Source organism: Chaetura pelagica, unplaced genomic scaffold (assembly GCF_000747805.2).
Source record: "Chaetura pelagica isolate M959 unplaced genomic scaffold, ChaPel_1.0 scaffold99, whole genome shotgun sequence".
NCBI classification, from domain to species: domain Eukaryota; kingdom Metazoa; phylum Chordata; class Aves; order Apodiformes; family Apodidae; genus Chaetura; species Chaetura pelagica.
In genome coordinates this window covers 927,000-949,598 of record NW_009954539.1, presented here as the reverse complement: position 1 = coordinate 949,598, position 22,599 = coordinate 927,000, and the positions used below count along the sequence as shown (strand labels likewise).

Sequence of the window (22,599 nt, the reverse complement as noted above, 5' to 3'; positions counted from 1 at the left end):
GTAGGTCATTTAACTGAGCATAAAATCAAATGAGGTAGCCATAATGATCTAATTTAACTGTAAAGCTTACGAGATTTAATAACTCACTGTCCCAAGACTGAAAGTTCAATCCATACATCTTTCTCAAAACAAAGTGATACAATATTAAAAAAACTGCAAAAACCACACCTATTAAAAAAAATAAGTCCCTAAACAACTGCAACAAGAACAAACCCAACCACAAGTAAACAAGAGAATTATTCTTCATTATCAAATTTGTTGAAATATGGAAGATGAAGTTTTCCCCCATTCTAACATTTCTTCTTTTTTTCTGTAGGTGGCACCTGTGTTGTTAACCCCACCGACCTGTTCTGCTCTGTTCCTGGTCGCTTATCTCTACTCAGCTCCACTTCAAAGTACAAAGTGACCATTGCAGAGGTGAAGAGGCGCCTTTCCCCACCAGAATGCCTCAATGCTTCCCTCTTAGGAGGTATTTTGAGAAGGTAAGTTGAAGGTGAGAATGACAAGTCATGGGCAGTGCTGTAATGTCTGTAATTTTATTTTCTGCAAAGAGGTTATGTTCTTCTTTGTCACTTGGGTAGATGCTCACAGGCTGGGAAAACAGAAAGTGGTGGATTGGGAGTGAACATTGTTTTTAGGGAAAATGTCAATAAATGAAAAAAAAAAAAAAAGACTGTGTTAACATTTTTCAGAGAAAATTTACACTTTTCAGTAAACTGATTTTATTTCTTTACCCCTTCAGTTCAGTTGCCTACCAGAGATGGAAAGGTGTTGGTTTTTCTTGTTTCGAATGAAAAAAAGAAGACCCTCAGTGTGTGGAAAATTGTACCAGGGCTACCAATCTGGCTTCTTGTTGAGAAAATATTTTAAAGTACCTTTTTTTTACCAAATGTAGTTACAACCCTCACTCGTCAAAAATCTTAAAACATGGAGGTGTAGAGATGCCTTTTTCTCTCCTTCTCCCTTGCATTCCTTTTGATTACAGAAAAAAACAGACTTAGCAGAATATACTGAGTTTATTTTTCTCATTGTGAGATACCGGAGGAGAAGCAAGTAGCTAGGTACAATTTTGCTTCTGTTTCAACCCTGACCAGAGTAGATACCTGAGCAGTGGCAGAGAGGAGGGAAGTGGCAGACTGAGTCTAACACTGCAAGTGGAAAGCAAGGCAACTGTAAGTCAGCCAGGCATATATGAATAGCAATGTCCTTCAGTCATCAACTTAGATGGCAGAAGCTACTTAATGCCCTTTGATCAAAACTAGCTGGAAATCCAGAATCTACAACCACAAAACTTTTCCTCTGTTACAGAAATATCCACTTTAAATTCTCATTCCACAGACTACCTCAATACCAGTGCAAGCTATTAAGAGTGCAAGGGCATCAGCCCAAACACCGGGATTCATTTCTCTCTTTGGTTAATATGCTATAATGAGCCCTTTAAGTTTTTGATCCAGACCAAATATCACTCTTCCAAATCAAATCTGGGCATGGTTCAGGAGTTAGCAAAAGCCAAGGACTACTCCCAGACAACAGTTTGGATGCACTAATTCTGTTTTACGAAGCAGAGAATGCAACAACTAGAAAGTAGACTCAAGCATTGTGTATCTGACCAACAGAGATGTAGCAAAACCAAAGCTCATTCATGGCTTGCCTGAGACCAGACAGGGTTGGTTTTGCATCTTGTCAGCAGTCAATTAGTTATTTTCCCAACTAGCTTTTCTTCAGAATAAAGTGCTATCAGAAGACTTTTCCTGACCTACAATATGGTCAAAGTATCTCCTGCTGCATACAAATTACTGTCCAATGGTGGTATTCCATATTTGGTTCCTTCTTCTGCCAGAATTAATTTGAATTTGCACCTCAAAACATGTAGTTAGGCATGCTGCATACTCAATGATTGGTTATTCTAAGCTGAAGGCCCCTCAATCTCATTTGGGGCTAATAAAATATTGGACAAAAGCAAATGTGTAACAGTAGTGATGATTCTATTAACTAATGACAAGGTCATTGATTTGATATGTGAGAAATCTGGGGTTCAGTCACTGCTCTGTTCAAGGCTTAAGCATTTTAACATTCGTTATTCACTGCCAGATGTCTACTGCACTTGTCTAAAAGACACAGGTTAAAATTCCCTGAGGCTGAGCAAGAAATTGAACCTATGTGTGCTGCATAAGTGGATATGTCTCAAAGGTTGAGGTACTGCAGCAAAGTAGTTGTGGTGTGCACCAGAAACCATTCTGTGAGAACAAAGTGTTTTGGGATTTGAGATAGGGGCATAGAAAACAAATGATGGCTGGGATTTTATCTTCAACAGTTCCTATTGCCTTACCCTTTCTCTTTGTAAGTACTGGGCTTTGTAGAATACATCTCTAAGTACCCAGGTCTCTACATAAATTACAGAAGGCGAGCTGAACCTGGGTTCCACATAGACATCTACATTTCAGTGGCCATCTGGCTTCCTTTTCTAGCCAGGTGAGAGAGATGGGAAAAGCCCCTTCATTATAGTCATTATTTTAGTGTCATTCTAGATGTGCATGTTTACCTCTCAATTTACTTGAGAGCCTGGAGTTGATGAGTCAGATATAAGTGACTGCACTGTCAATATTTACATTCAATCACTGTAATCCCAGGTTTGGTGTCCAAATCAGAACCACAAGTTCCACTAGATGGAAGACTGTCCTGAAGATCTAATACCCCTGTGACAGGCATTTAGGTTACATATTAGGAGGAAATTCTTCACTATGAGGGTGGTGAGACACTGGCCCAGGTTGCCCAGAGAAGATGTGGCTGCCCCATCCTCGAAGTGTTAAAGGCCAGGTTGGATGGGGCTTGGAGCAACCTGGGCTGATGGGAGGTGTCCCTGCCCATGCAGGGGGGTTGGAACTAGATGATCTCTAAGGTCCCTTCCAACCCAAACCATTCAGAGATTTGATGAGTCTATTATTTACATATTGAGCTGTCAAGGAACCAACATTAAAGACTCGTACAGGGTGAGCAGAACACTAAGAATACAGCTCTGAAAGATTTCCCATTGGTGTCAATAGTGCAGACGTTACCCCATGTCGCGATCCATGACCTATTATATCTCCTTTTTGGAGTGTATTAAGCTTATCAGGATTTGCTGAGAGATCCACATGTGGATATCGCCTCACACAGAGGAGCCCTTCACACCCCACACATTTGTCAATAAGACATGTACAATTTCTTGACTTATATTAAAATGGGAAAAGAAGTGCAGAATAAAGACAATTTTCTCCTACTATTCTCTCAATGACAGAGCAAAATCCAAGAATGGAGGACGCTGCTTGCGAGAAAAATTAGACAGACTGGGACTGAATTTGCCTGCAGGAAGAAGAAAAGCAGCAAATGTCACACTCTTGACTTCCTTGGTAGAAGGTAGGATTTATAATATTGCAATATAATAGGAACATCATCAAAATATTTCCTTGTATGCAACACCTTTCAGTCACAGTGTTAAATACCATAAACTGTATTTTGTACAAAGAAGAGAACTGAGTTGCCTAAAGCCACAGACAGAACAAGTGGCAAAATTGAAGATGACTCTGAAATTCTGAAATGTCTTGGCTTCCAGCAAGTGGCTTGATCCTGCCTTTTCCTCAGCATTGATCTGTCCTTTCTGTGCTAGGATCTGACTCACAAATCGATGACCCGAGTGTTCTTGTGAGAGAGATTAACATCTCACACCAACTCTATCAATAGATTTGTTTATCTTTTTTTTTTCTTTCTTTCTTTCTTTTTTCACTTGTGAATTTCCTGGATCTGATCCACAAATGCAATGTAGGGGTTTTTTCCCATAAGAAAGCATAATATTTAGACAAGACTTTTCCCCACACACGTAAATGAATGAAATCTGTTTTCAGATAAACTCCAGACAGGCCCAGGAGATACTTTCTTGGCCTTTATTTATTGTTTAAATATCATTCACCAAATACTGTCAGGCTCTTCAAACCTTCAGCTGGGAGATGCAGGTTCAAACCCCTCAGGCAAAGGGAAAAAACTCCACCTGAATCTCTTCTGTTCTGAGTGAATCCACTAAGTACTCAGTTTGTTATCTGGCTGCAAGTAGCAGCTCTGGGAATTTCAGATCCCTCCTCCTTGATGTTGAGAGCACTCAGCTCATCCTAAAGGTCAACACCTTCTCAGCTCATAACCTAAAAAGTTCACACAGATCTTGGCAAGTAGGCTGAGGTCTCAGCACATATTACCACAGAATGACACAATTACAGAAAGGTTGAGGGTGGAAGGGACATCTGGTGATCTTCTAGTCCAACCCTCCTGCTCAAAACAGGATAAATTAGAAGAGGCTCTTCAGGATCTTGTCTAGTCAGGTTTTAAATATCTCAAAGGATGGAGAAACAGAGCTGAATCCACAACAATGAATGTTTTTACCATCTAAGAGGAGGAACTAAGGTTCTTGAGGGCTGCTGAGCACACAGAACTACAATGGGACTGCTCTGAAATACAGGTGAGTCCATATCACACCTGCTTGTAATAAAGAAAAAGCCATAATGGAATTAGTCTTAGAAAAGGGAGTTTTCTCCCAGCTTAGAGGAGTAAGTGCTGTCTCTGTCCTTCATGCATCTTGGGTCTTAGCAGGGAAGAACAAACAGAGCAATGTGGCCAGCTACTAATTCATTAGTAGACATCAAGAGTGAGGAAGCCCTCTTTTCAACTACTGACCTGGGATTAATGGCAAAGTACCTTCATTGCAAGTCAGAATCAGATCCCTTTTTCCCAGGCATGGAGCTGGGCTTTCTTCTCTGTCCTTTCATCAAAGCTAACAGCAAACCTGTTATCAAGCCTATGATGGCGGTTTTGTTCTTGGTCTGCCTTAATATGAGTCTTGAAGATGCACACAGAAGAGTCTGAGCTCACTTTGACAGGGCTCAGGTTGCCTAGACATCCTAATAATGAATTTTATCTGCTTGAAATTTTGGGAAAGCACCACTTTCTCTGTTAACATTACAAAAGAAAACAAACTAAGGTCATTTTCTGTCTCTGTAACCAATCTCAGTCAAACTTGGCAGTGCTTACTGGAATCTTTGTGGTATAAGATGTCTTCCCTTTGTACATGGAAAGATTACTCCCAAGTGGTACTAACTTGTATGGTTTCTGCGAGGAAACATAGAGTTCCTATTGCTGGAGCAGGCAGACATGGAAAGATACAGGCTTATCCTGGGTTTTAGAGCAGAGGAAAACATGAAGAAAACAGCACTGGCTTTTTTCTATGTGATGTCAATACACAACTTACATAATGATCTGTTAGCCTTATTAAATCCCTAAATATCAGGTGCACTGTGTGGACTTCTCATAACAACCAAGGACTCTGTAATTCTTGATTACTTGAGATGGTTCTAAGTTTATTATTAATAAATATCCTCACAGTCTTGAACATATCAGGGCCTTTAGTATATCTGTGAAGTAGAAATGTGCTCAACCTCTTGAACATCTGTTTCAGGTAAAAGGCAAAATTAGTCATATGGTGATTAGGTATATTGACCAGAGTTGCCTTGAAAGACTGTAGCATGTTCTGAGAAGTACTGGTAAGTTCAGCAGAGGAACTACAGCAGATTTCTAGGCTGTGGTGGTCGTGTGAAGATTTAGACTTTAGGAAAATTGCTTTGTGGCTCTTTGTTTTCTGCAAACTCACTTATTTTAAGGTTCATAATGGCTGCTGGGTGTTTTGTTTGGGTTGCATCTTTTTAGTGTCTTTTGTAGGGACTTCTGGAGTAAACTGTTTGACAGATCCGTTCTGGTCTTTATGTTGTCATCCACGTAAATCAGAACAATGGGTGGAGAGACAGGCTGGGGGAGTGAGCTCAGCATTGCAAGACTCCCCACCAGGCTGGGACATCTCTTTGTGCAAGCTGCAGGTGAGGGATGCCCTCTAGTGCCTAGATTAGATGAAGGGAAAGGTCCTTTTTCTCACCAGCTCTAAAAGGATAGCCCCTACAATCTTAGCTAACACAATAAAAGCTCCTCCATTAAATACCAGCATTGCCAATGCTAAGTTTTACTGCTGGCTCAAAGTAGTCAAAAGCCTCCCCAGCAGGAGGAAGAGAAGAGGAGAGATGGCACCATCTGTTTGGATAGGTCACTTAGACAGAAACATAAATGTTATTGCAGATGCAAGTAAAAGCAAAACAAGAATAGATTTCAAGCCATCCAATTATTTACAAAAATCTGAAAAAGCATTTTTAAAAAATAGAGATTTTATTTTCCTGTCAAACCTAAGACACTGAATTCACTAGACATAACATTTACTGCATTCGTCATTTAGAGATCAAAATTCTTGAGAAAAAATAGGCCAGTGGTTACTTTTTTCACCCTGCTATCAAGTGACACAATTCTCCCCCACCAGCCTTTGTTTAAATGTCCTTCCACTTGTTTCTCCTCCCTTCTCATCCTACAAATAGAAAAAACCTTTCCTTCCACCTCCTGCCTGTCCCTCCTCCCCCTGGGTTGGGTAGAGCTTTCAGAGGAGGCAAGACTAAGGAGAGAGTAGGATGTTCAGCTGCTGAGTGTCCCTCTCCTGGGACACAGCTTCTGCTTTCACTCTGCATAGGAACATCTCTCACTCTTGCTAGACCCAGGAGACACCCACACTGCTCCTTGCACCTGCCCACAGAAGCCTGTTAAGGTACACGAGCTGGTTTCTCCACTAAGGCTTTCGAGAGCTGTCTCTGCCAATTCAGCTCCAGCAACTGTTCTCTTCCATCAGGCAAAGCTCTCTGGTCAATTGACAAATTGTATAGGAAAGGCAACGCTGCCTTTAGCTGCAAAGCCCTGTGCTGGATGGAAGGAGAAAGACTCAACAATCCTCAGGACCCATTCCTTGCCCCTGCAGGAGGAAAGACTTAAGGAAATTACATGTAGGGAGATTTGATTTTAGATGGAAACAAAGCAACTGGCTATAAAAGCCAGGGAATTTAGAGGTTTCTACCTTTAGTATGGTGCCTCCCTGACTTCATTAATAACTAGGCAGAACTAGACAAATCTAAAACAAAAGAAAAAAGGTCAATTCATCCATATTTCCACATTTTTCCCCTTGAATAAATGTTCACTCAAGTTATGATGTAGAAAAGGAAAGAGCAGCTTTTACTACATTTTGTACAAACTGCTTTCCCCCACCATGCCAGCTTCATTGCTACTGTGCAGTAATGCAAGGGACTTCTGATCTCTGGGATTAACAATAAAGAGTATGGATAGAAGTATAGCAGAGCACACTTCTATATATTTCATCATTTGGTCCCAGTTCAAAATGAGATCTTTGTTCAATGAGATATAAGAAATCATGTTCCATGTCCAGTTTTCATTTGGGTTTTGGGTTTTTCTTTTAGAATTTGATGTTGTAATTTAGAATGTTAATTTCTTATATCATATGAACATGTGTGCTTATATAAATACATATGCATACTTGTCATGTGCATTCCTCATATAAGTAAGTTTTCCATTTTCAGTTAAAATAAATTTTAAAAATCTAATTTAAAAACCTGTAGATTATTTTTTTTCACAATAGGTGCATTTGCATGTACATTTTACCTAGACCCATCCACAAACAGACAAGCAATTTTACTGTATTTTGCTCAGTATTTTATCTCCTCTTATACCATTAATATTCAATCACAATCCCAGCTCCATTTAAAACAGGCAGGTTTTATATTTTTGTATAATTTTCTCATATCATAAAAACAATTCAGTGTACTTTTTTCAGCCCTAGTAAATAACATACACCATCTTTGGAAAAATAAGTTGTAATGATAATTAATATTTTTATTCTGAAATAGGAATTTTGAAGTGACCCTTGAGAAATTTAGCAGCTGTGGATCAAACTTGTACCTTTTCTTATCCATGAAGAGGTCTGGGATTTTAATACAATACTGGCAGTCAGCTATTTGCCTGTTCATTCTGACTCATTGTTGACCTACCACTGAAACCCATTTTAATTTCACTAACAATTATTTTACTTTTCCAGAAGCTGTAAACTCAGTGGAAAACATTTCTCCTTTCAGCACAGACACAGTGGTTGCTTGTTAAATTCTTACTCTTTTTAGGCACACTGGACAATGTTTTTAAAAAATCCAAATAAATTGATGATTTTGAGTATAATCTTCAATTTTTGCATGTAAAATTGTTTACAGTTGCAATGGTGTCAGCAAAAAAATCTTCTTGCACTAGTGCAGGTACTACATGAGCTGAATCCAATTAGGTTAGATAAACACACAATGACATATTTGCTTGTGGAAATGAGAAATATTTTTCTGGTCGAAACTCCAATGATAGAAAAGGAGACCACAAACTCTGAAAAGGTGGAGAATAGGGGTTGGAATAGAGGTCGGTGCACATGGTCCCTTCTGCCTCCTGCTGCCCCTGGCACAAGAACACTGCTCCTGTGGAAGTTTCTGTCTTCCTTGGCATGGCCAGATCTGTGCAGAGCAGACCCAGTGGTGCTGGGGATGGGATTCATCTCACCAGCTCTATCACTGTTGTGTTTGTCCTCTCACTCTTATTGTAGCCAATAAGGAGAAATCTGCAGTTCTAGATGTTTAACAATTAAATTAAATCAATAAATAAGCATTTTATTAAGTTGCTCAGAATGGCCGTAGAATCTCCCTGTTTGGCAATATTCAAGACTAGGCTTGAAAAGTTCATCAATAGCTTTACCTAAGGCCATGCTTTCAACAGCAGGTGATCTCCTGAGTTCCCTTCTGACCCAGACCTACCTATAATCCCTCTGATCCAGTTTTGCCTTCTGCTTTAGTATGGGATGATACATGCTTCAAGTGCTAGCATGTCTCCAGTGACCTGAAAGTATATGGTCAGATGTCAATATTGACATTTAATCAGAGGAATTCCATTGCAACGTTTTCAAAGTATTACAAGTCCTGCATCCCTCCTAATTGTTCACCTGGGTCCAAAGAGCCAGGGTCTAATATCACCTCCCAGGATAGTAATCAAATACACAGCTCTAAAACTAAAAAAAAAAAAAAAAAGCAATAAAAAACCCACAACACGAACTCCAAAACTATTCTGGAGCACATCTCTCAGTCTCTCATGCAGATGTGCTTCAACATACACTTCTGGTAGCTGACCTATTTCTACTTTCTGCGATGAGATGAGAACAAGCATCATCTGGAAGTGCCTATTGCCCACCAGGGAAAGACTAGCTTAGGCACAGATGTTCACACTCCAGGCAGCTGTGCTTGATCAGATAAATCCCACACCAAGGTTCTCAGAGTCACAGCACACAGGCCAGAGTGCTCAGTAAACCCTAAAATAATTGCATAGAATCATAGAGTTGTTCAGGTTGAAAGGGACCTTTAAAGGCCATCTACTCCAACCCCCTTGCAATGGGCAGGGACATCTTCAACTGGATCAGGCTGCTCAGAGCCCCCTCCAACCTGATCCTGAACGTTTCCAGTGATGGAGTTTCTACCACCTCTCTGGGCAACCTGGGTCAGTCTTTCACCAACCTCATTGAAAAACTTTCTTCCTTATATCTAGTCTAAATCTCCCCTCTTTTAGTTTAAAACCATCATCCCATGTCCTATCACTTCAGGCCTTGCTAAAAAGACTTTTCCCATATTTCTTATAGGAACCCTTTAAGTATTGGAAGGCTTCAATAAGGTCTCCCCAGAACCTTCTCTTCTCTAGGCTGAACAACCCTAACTCAGCCATTCTTCATGGGAAAGGTCCATGTCTTTCTTGTGCTGAAGACTCCAGAGCTGGATGCAGTACACCTGGTTTCTCTAAGCTAGTGGAGAGGTACAGGTTCTTTCAGGGGTATTTGGCACCCCGCATGGACTTGAGTTATGGCATCCAGTCTCTGTAGTGAGTTAGAGAGGTGCTCCGTGCCTGCCTCTGTCACAGACACCTCACAAAGCTTAGTCAAGACATGTATTCCCTTTGCCTTGATTTCCCCACCTATAAAAGAGCAACTGTGATCTTCATTGTCATCTCTTTTTATTTAATCTGGTCAATTTTGACTGCAGTCTTTTTGGAAACAAGATTGTTTCTTGTGCTCTACTTTGGGGTTTGCTCATCTTCATTGTGGGGCACTTGTATCATGCCTGCTGCTTTAACCCCTAAGCAAATATGCTGGAATGTACATTATCCCCACAGCTCTCTCCTGGGATAGAGGATATTTTGTCTTTAGAGTCAGAGAAGTGAATCACCAAAGGCTGAATCTCAGCTCTTTAGGGTGATTTATTCCCATTTTCCAATATCAGTGCTGAACTGGGCTTACAGAACTTGAGCAGCTGCCCAGTACTTACTGGTAACAGAGTGGGGGGAAGTTAAAACCAAGTGTCTTAACTAGTATTTTCAACTGAGAGGAATAACCTCTTATCTTCTGGCAAGGACTGTCTGACAACTAAGCATGAGCAAAATGGGCTGAAAACTGTAACTGAGATTGGGAATGAATATCTACAAAGGTGACTTGTTATTGTATTATTAATTTTTTAAGAGTAAAAGAAATACTGGAAACATAATAATAACCCTGAAAACTAACTGACCCATTTTGTTTGCCCACAGGGGAAGCATTACATTTGGCCAGGGATTTTGGCTACACCTGTGAAACAGAATTCCCTGCCAAGGCGGTAGGAGAGCACATTGCAAGACAGCACATGGAACAGAAAGAGCAGACAGCAAGGAAAAAGATGATCCTAGCGACAAAGTAAGAAGGGAGGGGAAATTAAAGAAGAAATTTGTCTGTCACTTCTCCAGTTTGGATGTGGGAGCTGGGGGAGGGAGGAGTGGGAGTACGGAGCTGGGATTGCTGTGCTTGTTATCACAACAGCGCTTGCTGACAGCAAGTGAGAGCAACCCTCTTTGGAGATGCTGTAAGAGGAACCTTATTTACTGCCATAAGGTTTTAGTGGCTGTGCTCCCATTGCCTGCACTTAAGGAGGCATGTGTATCTTCTCAGATGCTTCAGTTTAGGTGAGAGGACATTATTACATGGTAAGATCTATAGGACAGACACTGACTTTGTCTCCTGTTGGCATGTGAGCAGGAGATCTAAGCTTATACCAAGAGGGATCATATCAATGCCTATAGGTATCTAAAGGATGGTTATCAAGAGGATGGGGCCACACTCTTTACAGTGGTGCCCAGTGACAGGACAGGGGGCAGCAAGCACAAACTGGAACACACGAAATTCCATGTGAGCACAAGGAAAAGCTTCTTTACTTTGAGGTCACAGAACACTGCAACAGGCTTCCCAGAGAGGTTGTGGAATCTCCCCCTCTGAAGATATTAAAAACCTATGATCCTATGCAGCCTGCTCTAGGTGAACCTGCTTTAGCTGGTAGGTTGGACTAGATGATCTCCAGAGGTCCCTTCCAACCCCTACCATTCTGTGATCCTGTGAAGGCCTAGTTGCTGCAGGATAATTATCATTTGTCTACTGAGAGAGAGCTGGTTTGCATAGGAACAGATCCTCTCTGGATGGAAATTGCAGTTCTTCTGAAATTAAAGACACTGGAATGATGTACCCAAGCAGGGGAGCTTTGCTAAAGCCACAAAAGACATGCAGAGACATCTGACTTTGCTCTGAACAAGCCGCTGACCTCCCTGAAGCAGTAACATCATGTCAGGATAACATTTTATCTAGGTTAATTAGCCTTGATGAGAGAGGAATTAGCCTTCATGAGCCATGGGAAGCAGGAATAAATAGTTTGTATGGAACAGCATAGACCTGCACTAGGTGTGTGGTATGTCTTGGAAAAAAATTCTTTTCCTGTGCTCACTACAGTGTTGCACAGTGAGGGAGCAGGAGAGCAGAGGACAGAATCCTGAGCTCTCAAACCATCATCTGCCTCTTTCCACCAGTGCTGAAAATTTTTGGGAATCATCCAGGCTGGGATATATCCAATGCAGTGGAATCACCCTGCAGAAGAGGTACTTCTTCCTGGGGAGAAGGCTGAACAGCCACAGCATTGTTCTTTGTATCCCAGTGTCCTTCTGCTTTGTCTATTTGTGGGCAATAGGATTTCTGGCCTTGGTGTCTTTCTTATATCCAGGGGACTTTGTCCTGAAGGTGACCTAACAACAACATGCATTGAAACATCTCAGGCTTGTGAACATGAATACAGCCTGTGATCCTTCCCTGGGGTGCTAAGCAGAGCACAATGTGGCTCAGGGGACATTTGCTGGTAATGAAGGTGATAAGAGACGTCATATATCAGGCTTCTAAGTCCCTTGTAGATTAAAAGTAGTAATGTAAGTGGAATATGGTCTTATTCTTACCTACATCCACATTTGTTTTAAGGGCCCAAGGGGTTTCAGAGACATGAAAATAAACCAGCTGGCAAGAAGCAGCTCCTCTCCACAAGTTGTGTCTCCCCATGTCTGTATAGCCCATCAACCATCTGCCCTCTGGGACAGATTGTACTTCTGGGAAGTACAACCTAAACAAGAGTTAAGGGTGTAAATTGCTCCAGATGGAGGATTTACCCCATCTATAACATGTTATTAAACCATTATAAAAACTTTCCCCCTTCTTTTCTGGCTGTAAGGAGAGCTTTCATCGCCGTGAGTTGTAGCAATCACTGAGTAACTGTTATGGCCAAAGGTCTCACTGTTCTTCCTCACCACTTAACAACTACTTCTCACCCCCCCTTACTACTGAAGTAACCCTCATGAGCTTTGGGCTCGTAGTCTGTTATCCTGCACTTGTAAGGAGCAAAATGTCTTTTTGCCCCCTTCCATCGGTTAAAACCTCCAGCAAATTGATCAGGGAGGACTGTCAATAACACCAGGGGAAGCCATCTCCTACTTCACTCTGATTTTAACAGGGACAGATGAGTCAATGTGTGTGCTACTACTGCCCTCTCCTGCCTGGAAGGAGAACAGTGCGTTACACATCAGCCCTGACCTGTTACTCCAGGAGTCAGAGGTCCATGACATGGTTTTTCCAGCCATGCTTCCATGCATCTCATAGTAGGGACTCTACTTTAGCCATTTGTCAGGCTTTTCAGTTATTCACCAGGCATACATAACCCCCGGGTTGACAATTTCACAACTGCCCTGTCGGAGGTGCTTGGGAATTATGACACCTGAAAAAGTGATGGATGGCTGTGCTGCCACCAAAAATGACACTGAAATCCCAGGGTAGTAAAATCACTCAATATAAGCTTTGCTTATGGAAAGAAATGGAGTGCCATTGCCTGCATGTTGTCATTGTCTGCTCTGGGAAAGAGCCTGAAGCCTGTAGAATTGTGCCTTTGGTAGAACTAGTGAGATCTTCCACATGTAAGGTGTTGAGGAAAAGTAAGGTTAAAGCTCAAAACTATTTTCTTAATTTTTGGTATACAGATGAAATTCTGTTCTGGACTCAGAGAACCAGCTTCAGTGGCTTGCTTTAGTTGCCCAAACATAGGCACCTGCTGCCATTTGAGATGAACTGGGTTATCCAGCTTGGTCACCTGCTGCTGCTCCAGAAGCACACAGGTCTCTTTTTGTTACTGTGTTGTATCTGCCAGTCATTATAGATGTCTTGGGTATTACAAATCTATGTGTGGGTAATTAAATAGAGGCTGTAATGTCTACAGTGTAGAAGTCCCTGGTGTTCAGTAGAAGCTACCAGTGCTATCAAGGACATCTACACCTTATAATCAAGCAATCTGCCCACCTGGATGGAAGCAGTTCAGATGCCATGCACAGAACTGTGGCCCATGGCTAGTGAAGGCCAAAGACTGCAACTTCAGGTGTCAATAGTCCTTTTTAACACACAGAGGTCACTAGGCTGGAAGCAATGCTATCTTCGTGCCCTACTCAGCCCTACCTGATCAGAGGCTCTGTTGATAGTAGTAAAGTTAATGAAATCAGAAACTTTCTGACATGGAACAAACCATATTCGTTGTGTTAAACTACCTGACCTTCCAAAATTACCTCTTGGGAATTTTCAAACTCAAGATCTGCTTAGGACAGGAGTATTTGATGTAATAGGTTTGTTGTAACAATTTGATGGTCTAGACAATGAAAAATCAGTCTTACCAGATAAATATCATGGAAAGAAAAGATGACTGAGCTGTATAGCCAGTATATGGCACTGAATACAAGTGACAGCAAGGGCAGAGTGGGAGGGAAATAAGAGCTGAAAGCATAATAAAGGAGTAAACAATGACAGCAGTCAATCTCCTACTATTCTCTTTCTATGCACTCACCTCTTTTTACTGAGTGGGTGATTGTCTGGGCACTCCAGAGCAACATGCTTTAAAAAAAAAAAGAGACTAAACTGTCATAGTTCTGGCCAAAGGGTGCTGATGTTGCCTGTAAACCCTAGAATTTCTAGAAAGTTTTCAGGAGATGACTATACAATATACATAGAAATGGGGAGGAAAACAAAGTAAAAACCAGCTAAACAGCAACAAAACACCTGACAAAAATAGCAATAAGAAAAAATGACCAAAAAACCCTCCAATAAAGCCAAAACAACAAAAAAAAGCTGAGATATGGTTTTGGAGGGTCTTTCAGCATGGATTACTTCACCTGGCAGAGGTGTGGGAAACCCTGAATGGTTTTACAACAGGGGATAGAACCTTATCAGACTGCAGCTAGGACAGGTGCAGAACTGATGAAGGCCACATCAATAGTTCCACTTGATGGAGAGGCATGCTGGCCTGTGGGAAACATCACAGAGGCCTTCCACATGAGACAGAGGGGCAGATACCCACATCTACATGGTCCAAAACAGAACAGTGGGAATAACAATTTTATTGTGTGGTCGTTTACAGCCAGCACAGAACAATCAACATCTGGCTTATGAACTGTGTGCTCAATTTCCTAGCTTTCTGAAAAGTAGCTCTGAGACCAGACACACAGGACCTGCTGAGCACTTCTCTGATACCTGATCTTTGGACGCTTGGCATTTCTGCCACACTTGGAATATATCAGATTCAAGGACATGCATTTGCCCCACTCTTACACTCACTACAAGGCATTTGCTTTGGCCACAGCTGATAAGAACACAGGCTAGATGGGCTCTTGCTCTGATCCAATGCTGAATTTTTTTATCTTCTCCTGAACATATTCTGGAACATCTGTCCATCTGTCACAAATCATTAGGTGGCTCGGTTGCAGGAGTGACCAGGACTCTTTTTTTATTAATCTATGGCCCCTAAGGCAGCATAACACTCTTTTTTTGCTTTTTCAAAGTCACAGTCCAGCTCAGCAAATAATTGTCAGCCCCTCTCCCTGTCACTACCCCAGGTGATGTTTTATCAGTAGTGGAGGCTCTTTGCCTAGAAATTCCCTTGAAAAAAGTAGGTTACTGCCTTTTATGGGTTTTCATGTATAATAAAAAAGTTTTTTCTTTTCTTTCAATCTGCCAACACTCAGTAAAGACTTTTGACATGTGAAGATACAAGGGAACTTAATTGCACACTTGGTTCTGACACTTTCCTTTGTCAAAATACAAGAACTTTTAAGATGAACTTTTTCAACAGGTAGAAAGTAGAGGTTGGAGGAAGGAGAGAAGAGCAATGCTGACAGGGCCGACTGGGGATAGTAGTTTGTTTAGAAGCCAAAATGACTGACTGTTTTCAGCTGTTGAAAGGAACTGTTTTTCCTCTAAGGACCTGATTCATTAAAACTGTATGCTGCATTTACATACATTTCTGCTGAATGCCTCACTTTGCCTGAAAGGCTAAGACAGTGCAGTCTTTTCAAGCAGTCAGTGTCTAGGTCCATACAGATGACAAGTGTTTACAGACATCAGGCTTGGATGAGGTCCAGCAGCACAGTGGGAAATAGTTTTCTGCATGCCCCTTCCTGCTAGCCAGAAGAGAGCTGTGATATCCAAAGTCTATGGCCATAACTTACGGAACAACCGTGATATAACTAAGGATAAAGAACAGGTTAGTGTAGTTTCCTTGCTTGTGACTGGGCAATGGAGAACCTTTAAATACCAAGATGCTGATTCTACCCACTTCCATTATGCCTCTATCCCAAAGGACAACAATTACAAGGTGATAATGAAGAGCCTGAACTTTATATAGGACCTGACGTATAAAGAGTCTTCTAAGAGAAATCGTATCTCTCAGAGATGCTCTTTAGTGTTAGAAATTGGCCCCAGGCACAATGATTACATCTGTGCTAGCCAAGTAAGTCATGCAGACACTGAGTCATAAGATTGCAACTGTCCATATTATTAAAATGTTAGAATGGCTCCTTGAACTCTTTCAAATATCTTCTGGTCTTGTTCTGTGAGATAGCTCATTCCCATTCTCAGAAAGTCACCCTTTTTAGGAAGCTAGAAGATTATAACCACACAGACCTTATCAGATTTGCATGAGGGTATCAGAATGACCCCTGGCACTGCTTGCTTTATTTGGCAGCACTATTTACTGAGCTACATGAGGTCACTGTCACCAGTATTAGGTCAGCAAAACTGAGTATCAGGCTAGTGTCAGGCAAACCCAGCTGAGTGTCCTGATTGTCTGATGGGCATCATGCCCTCCTGACCACACATAAAGTATCTAATTTCCAGTACAGTCAATGGAGAATGCTGTGTTGGTTTGTAGAAGTTCTGAGAGAGAAACATAGACACTTTAAAAAAATTATTATTTTATTTTTCTTTTATTTTTTAATTCATTGTATCATAAACTCATTGAAAGTAAGTGGTGTCTCTACACCCACAGTCCATGTATGGTATGCACTACATGGAACCAATTTGGTTTCTTTAGAAAACAAAACAAAACACAACACAACACCTTGGTAGAACATCCCTAGACTAATTTGCAAACTAACCCAAAACAACAATATGGCAAGAATGAGAAGGCTTTTTTTTCAGGTCTTTCTTTCTCTTAGATTGTATATCCTGTTAAAATGCTTTTAACCCCCAGGTGCTGAGGCATCCTGAAAAACAGAGGGAAAGAGAAAACAGCAAAATAATCCATTACTTCCAAAGGAGTTGGGCTACTATGCTAGTGGGAGACAAGGCAAGACAGAGCCTGAGTTCCCATTGTGAGGTGCTGAGCTGGGGTCCCAGGTCCTACCTTCTGAAAGTGTGTTGCCCAGGAAACCATCATTGAGATGGAGATGATGGGATTTGCCTTGCCTGTCTGTAGTGTAGGGTCTGACAGCTGAGTGAGTCACCGAGCTCCTCCTACAGTCACCAGAAAGAAAAGAGCACTGTTAGGATGCAAGTCCTCTGGACTGCTGTAGACATCTACTTTAGGCTGCCTGATACATGGTAAAACAATTTAATGAATATTTCATTGAAAAATTTAAATTGCTGCTCCTGCAATGAATTCTCACTCTGGGCAGACCTGCAAAAGAGGTCTCAGTTGAGAGTCCATCAGTGCTTCTGCCCTAGATCCTACAAGGAAGCAGAGTATGGACAGAAATGGGAAGTAGGAGAACAAAGGTAGCATTTTCATTCACAAATCCTAGTGCTGCATTAGTCTTAGGAGATGGGGGTCAAGAAGGTAAGGACAAAATGGCCAGGATCTCTACTTGTAGATAAAGCAGTGTACATAAGCAAAAGTGGTGTATTTACACAAAGACTTCAGGCATGCTCTGCTAGTTTGCAATTTTCTCTTCCCATAAGCTTTCCTTCTAAAGTAGGCGAGCTAATCCAGACTTAATACTGCCAAACTGGATCCAATTCAGGAAAGAAATCAAGGTGTCAGCGCTAACATGGTTTGAGGGGAACTGTTCTTCTTCAAGATATTTTCTGTGTGTCTGGCACTGAGAATTTGGGGCAGGGAGGAAAGAGGATTCATTTGCCTTTAAATTCTTTAACAATGCCTCTGCCAAACATTTGTGTTATGAATGAGATTGCTCAAGATAAAGTGACAGTGTTATGGGAAAGGATTTATGAAAAGATTTACACGTCTTATTTAAGAATTTCCACTTTCCTTTTAGACAAATATGTAAAGAATTCCAAGACCTTCTAAGTCAAGACAGATCACCCCTCGGATCCTCCAGACCGACTCCAATACTAGACCTCGACATCCAGAGACATTTAACACATTTCAGGTAGGATTTGAAAAGAGGAATAATTAACTAAAATCCATCATTTTGATAAAGACTACATATGTTGTCATGATACATGCATGCCTATTCAACCTTTAGGACAAATCTATCCAAGTTACGAATAAAAGTGTATAGACAGTTTGAGATCAGAAAGATTTATTAGCCCAGTTTCCCATTTTTGCTTTAAGATGCATGTCCTAGATACAGCCCAGAGAACTTCCAAAGGGCCACTTTGAAATAGTGGGGTCATCTAAGATATTTATCAAAGACAAGTGTGAGGTAACATTACAGAGATTCTTCTGTCTTTGCTCAGACTGAAGAAGGAAATACATGACTAGCTGAGGCTACAGAATTTTCTTCCTAACCATTAGTTGGTGCCTGAAAAAATCACCATGTAAAGGACTTTTCCAAAGAGCTGGTTGCAACCCAAGCAGATTTGTTAGGCCTTTAAAACCTTAGAGCATTGTTGCATACTCTTTGGAACAACCAGCTAAGCCACTGCATTCACTGCCTGGACAGACAACTTTTGTACCCCAGCATCTTTTAGTTAAGATTTTGATAGAGTATGAAACACCTACCAGCCAGGTGGTGGTGTAGTATCGAAAGTTTAGTCTCTCAGACTTTGAATGGAACCTAAAATACCCACCATTCCACCTCTTCCATCTATCTGTTGTGGGATGGGGACATTCAAGGACAATGCCTGGTCCACAAATGTATATATGCTTACACATACCTGTGTACATCCTGTATGTATACAAACACACCTAGACAACTCCCCTTCTTTTCTCATATGCCTACACATACACATACCACCTATGTCCATGTACACTTTCCCTCATACACACACATTCCAAAATGTCTAACTACACTTGCACATCAAGGAAGACATACTTATTTATACAGGATACTCATAAAAGGATTTTAAAGTGTTACCTAGGCTTATGGAATAATAGATAATTCCCCATTACATACACACAAAGTAAATGTGATACAAGGAAGCTGATCCCTGAGGATTCCCTCTCTTAAAGAAGAAGCAACAGTCAAGATAAAATGCTGAAGGCTTCAGCTACAAAAGCTGTCAACTGGTACAGCTCCCATGCCTCTTTCCCTGCTTCACTTCAGTAGGTCGGAATACAAAGCTTCTGTAGCCAATTCCTGCATCATGCAGGACAATGTTTCATGCCTGCTGCAGGCAACAAGTGTCGGACTCAAGATGGGCACCTAGTAGAGCACAGGTCTTGATCCTACACAGATGATTCCCTGGGCACAAGTCAGATAGTCTTCTCTGTTGTCTGTGCTTGGGAAATGATGAGTACTGCCAGACCTAGAGGCTGAGCTGAGACCACATTCCTTTTCCATCTATTGTATTCTAACTCTATTCATCTACATGTAGGTGCCTCCATTTCAGTCAGGTGTGTATCTTCTGCTGTAGTCTCTGGAGACCTTGCCTGTACAGTCTGTGAAATCTACATTACAATTAAGCAGGCCTAACATAGACATCAACATTAATGTGACTTAAATCTTTCTCTAAACTCTATTGACTGAACAGTCTAGTCTAGTTCTTCACTGGAATGGGAGCTTAGCCAACCAATGTGTACTAGACACTTCCATAGTAAGTAGTTAGATCTAGTGTAAGATAAAAAATCATTTTTCCCATCCCCTAAATATGGCAGCCTTCACAGCTAGGTCATCTGAACCCCTCCTGTCACTACTTACTTTCTTGAGATTAAATATCACAGAAGGCACTTAAGTCCTTCTCAGATGCCAGAGAAGATGCAAGAATGCAACTCATCATGTTTTCCAGACCATTAAGTGTTTTCTGGGTCAAATTTCCAACACAGACTGCTTCTGACCAATCACTTGGTCCTCCAGCTTCCTCTGAGGGATGACCCTCAGACTGAACTGACCTTTGCCACAAGAAATTTGCACCTGATCTGCTGGGGATGAGAAAAGATGAAGAAATTCTTGGTCCCCCAACACACAAAGGAAGTCCATGTAACCCAGGAGCAACATGCTCACTGGTGTCTGAGGTCCAGCACAGCCTCCTGCTGGTCACAAGCACAAATATCTGCTTGTCACTGTACATGGGTTGGAAATTATTTCATAAGAAGATGTTGACAGCACCTGCCTAACATAAAGCATATACCTAACACTAAGAAGTCAAACTTTCAAAATACATTAGCCTCCACAATCCTGTTTATAGGTCCCACCTAAGATCAGATTTCTAAGCGAGCAGGTTGTCCTCTTTTATTAAAGTGAAATGAACACAGTCAACATGTATCTATATCTTTAGATAAAAAGCTTTGCAACTGCATGCCAGAGATGGGTTTGATCTTCATACAACAATCATTGTCAAATGCTCTTATGACACCTACCATAGTCAGAGTCTAAAACTGGACCATCTTAATAAGTAGCTGGTCTTGATTGTAAAGATGAAATTAATGTTATTTATGACCAAAATGCTTGAGAACTGTTGGTGCTTTAGAAATAGTTCTTGCACAGGAGACATGAGTCTGAAACAGAGACTCCATATAGTAATCACAACTTTTATGATGTGCTTTTTTCAATAATGAAATTTTCATTTTCATTTCTCTCTGTATTCCAGAACTTTGGGCTTTCACAATAAATTCTCAGTCTCTACACGAATGGGAACCAAAATAATATGTTTAGTCACCATAGGTCATAGTCTTTCACTGGAACCTCTGACAAGGTTTCATGGAAGTTTTTAGCATAGGTATAGAATGTTTTTCAGTCATAATGCTATATGAACTGGTTTTTGTTCTTGAGAAATCTCATATAGTTTCATACAGATTTAATATAACAAGAAGAGATTTAGAAATTCTGCCTTGTAAACCATAACCCAGGCAGTAAAGAAACCAGAAGATGAAAGGTTGGTATTTTATATACATACATATATATATATGTTTATGCCATATGATTCCAGAAAGTCAAAAAGATTTTTTTTTATGGCCAGAAAATTCAGAGAAATTAGAAAAATGTCTATTACCAGAATAAATTCTAAGATAACGGAAGACTTTTTGAAGACCTATAATATCTGATACCTACAGCAGAATCCAGACTTCAGTACCTTGGGATAAAAGAAAGTTTTCTTTAGGAATTAATCCCCCTGCAGCTGGCAAGTGTAGATTTATATGCTCCAGTTGCCCATGATGTTACTTTCTCAACTTTAATAATTAAGCCTAGGGCTCACAGACTGGCATGGGTCAGATTGAAGCAGTGTTTCCTGTGTCTTCTGTTTTAAATCTTCAAGCTCACACTTCTCTGAAATTTTTCCTCTGAATCCCAGTTCATCAAGATCTGTAAACATGTGTCCAACCTGAAGTGCAGGATAGTCCCCATGAAGGGATCAGAATTGCTGGATATGTTCAAATTCCAAACTCAGAGTTCATACAGAGAGTAAAAAAGGGGAAATCTTCAAAGGAGCTGCAGTGAGCCTGAAAACTGCTGAGTTTTGCACAACTTTACCAGATACAGAAAAAGGAGAGGCTTTTCTGCAGCACTGGTGCAACCATGTTGTGCAGCTGCTCTCTGAGATGCCCATCTGACCTGAATACAAAACACTCAGTATTGCTTGAAAAAGGATTTTCCAATATTGTTTGGCCATGACTAGGCTATTTTGTAGACCCTCACATTTATAGCAGCAACTACTGTGCACTGCCTGAGCCGAGGCATTATTATTATGTCTGCTTTATTCGAGATTTCTCCCTTTGCAATGAATGTTGAAGTATCTTACTGCAGAGAAGCTGAGCTGATATTAGTAAATAAAAGAAGTGCTAGGGCACAGGCAGGTATTGGCTGCCTGTGCTACATTTTAGCAGGCTCCTTGGACTTTTGTTGTCTTTTCTAACTAGTATTGTCCCAAATTATTCCTGGGCACAATGGCACAAGGGACTATTCCTGGACACAAGAACTCAGGGCAGCACTAGCCCTTATTACAGCCTAGTGAGGTGCCTTACCTGTGCTGTAAATACTGTAAGAAGTTTCTCCTGAAACTAAAACCAAACCATGGAAGTGTTTTTGCCCCTTCCTTGGAAGTGCTCAAGGCCAGGTTGGATGGGGCTTTGAGAAACCTGGTCCAGTGGGAGGTGTCCCTGCCCATACCAGGGGGTTTGGAGCTAGATGATCTCTAAGGTCCCTTCCAACTTAAACCATTCTGTGATTCTATGATTTTGGGAAGACCAACCTTGTCAGGGCTGGATCAGAAGCCACTGGCTTCATGGGCTAGGTGCTGGAGCAGCTCACATTTCTAAGCATATGCACAAGGGTGGATTCAAGAAGAGGTGATATGTTGTAGGGTTATGCAATCTGTCCTTCAGCTCTTCTTTGGTGCCTTCATGAATAATGTAGCAGAGCAAATGAAATAATCCTGTGGGCTGTATCTGTTCTGAAAGCCAGTGACCGAGGTACCCTGTTCCCAGTTAATGGAGAGTACTAGCATTAGTACTAGCACTAAGCTACAGGGAAAACAAGAAAACCCTGGGAAAATCAGTTTCATTTCTAAATGCTGAGATTTTTTTGTCTAGATGTGAGTGTCTCTTTGTTGTCCTCTAAAGGCTGATCTGTGTAAATGCATTT

At 41.1% G+C, this 22,599-nt stretch overlaps 1 protein-coding gene across 1 annotated transcript in view; it reads left to right on the top strand.

Moving 5' to 3' along the window:
- Nucleotides 1-22,599, top strand: part of TFAP2D (transcription factor AP-2 delta (activating enhancer binding protein 2 delta)) — a 46,640-nt gene that overhangs the window by 18,008 nt on the left and 6,033 nt on the right. Inside the window, exons 4-7 of the mRNA XM_010004885.1 lie at nt 317-482; nt 3,278-3,396; nt 10,555-10,696; nt 17,893-18,006. Of these exons, the coding sequence (XP_010003187.1) occupies nt 317-482; nt 3,278-3,396; nt 10,555-10,696; nt 17,893-18,006 (541 nt within the window). The remainder of the gene's footprint in view (nt 1-316; nt 483-3,277; nt 3,397-10,554; nt 10,697-17,892; nt 18,007-22,599) is intronic.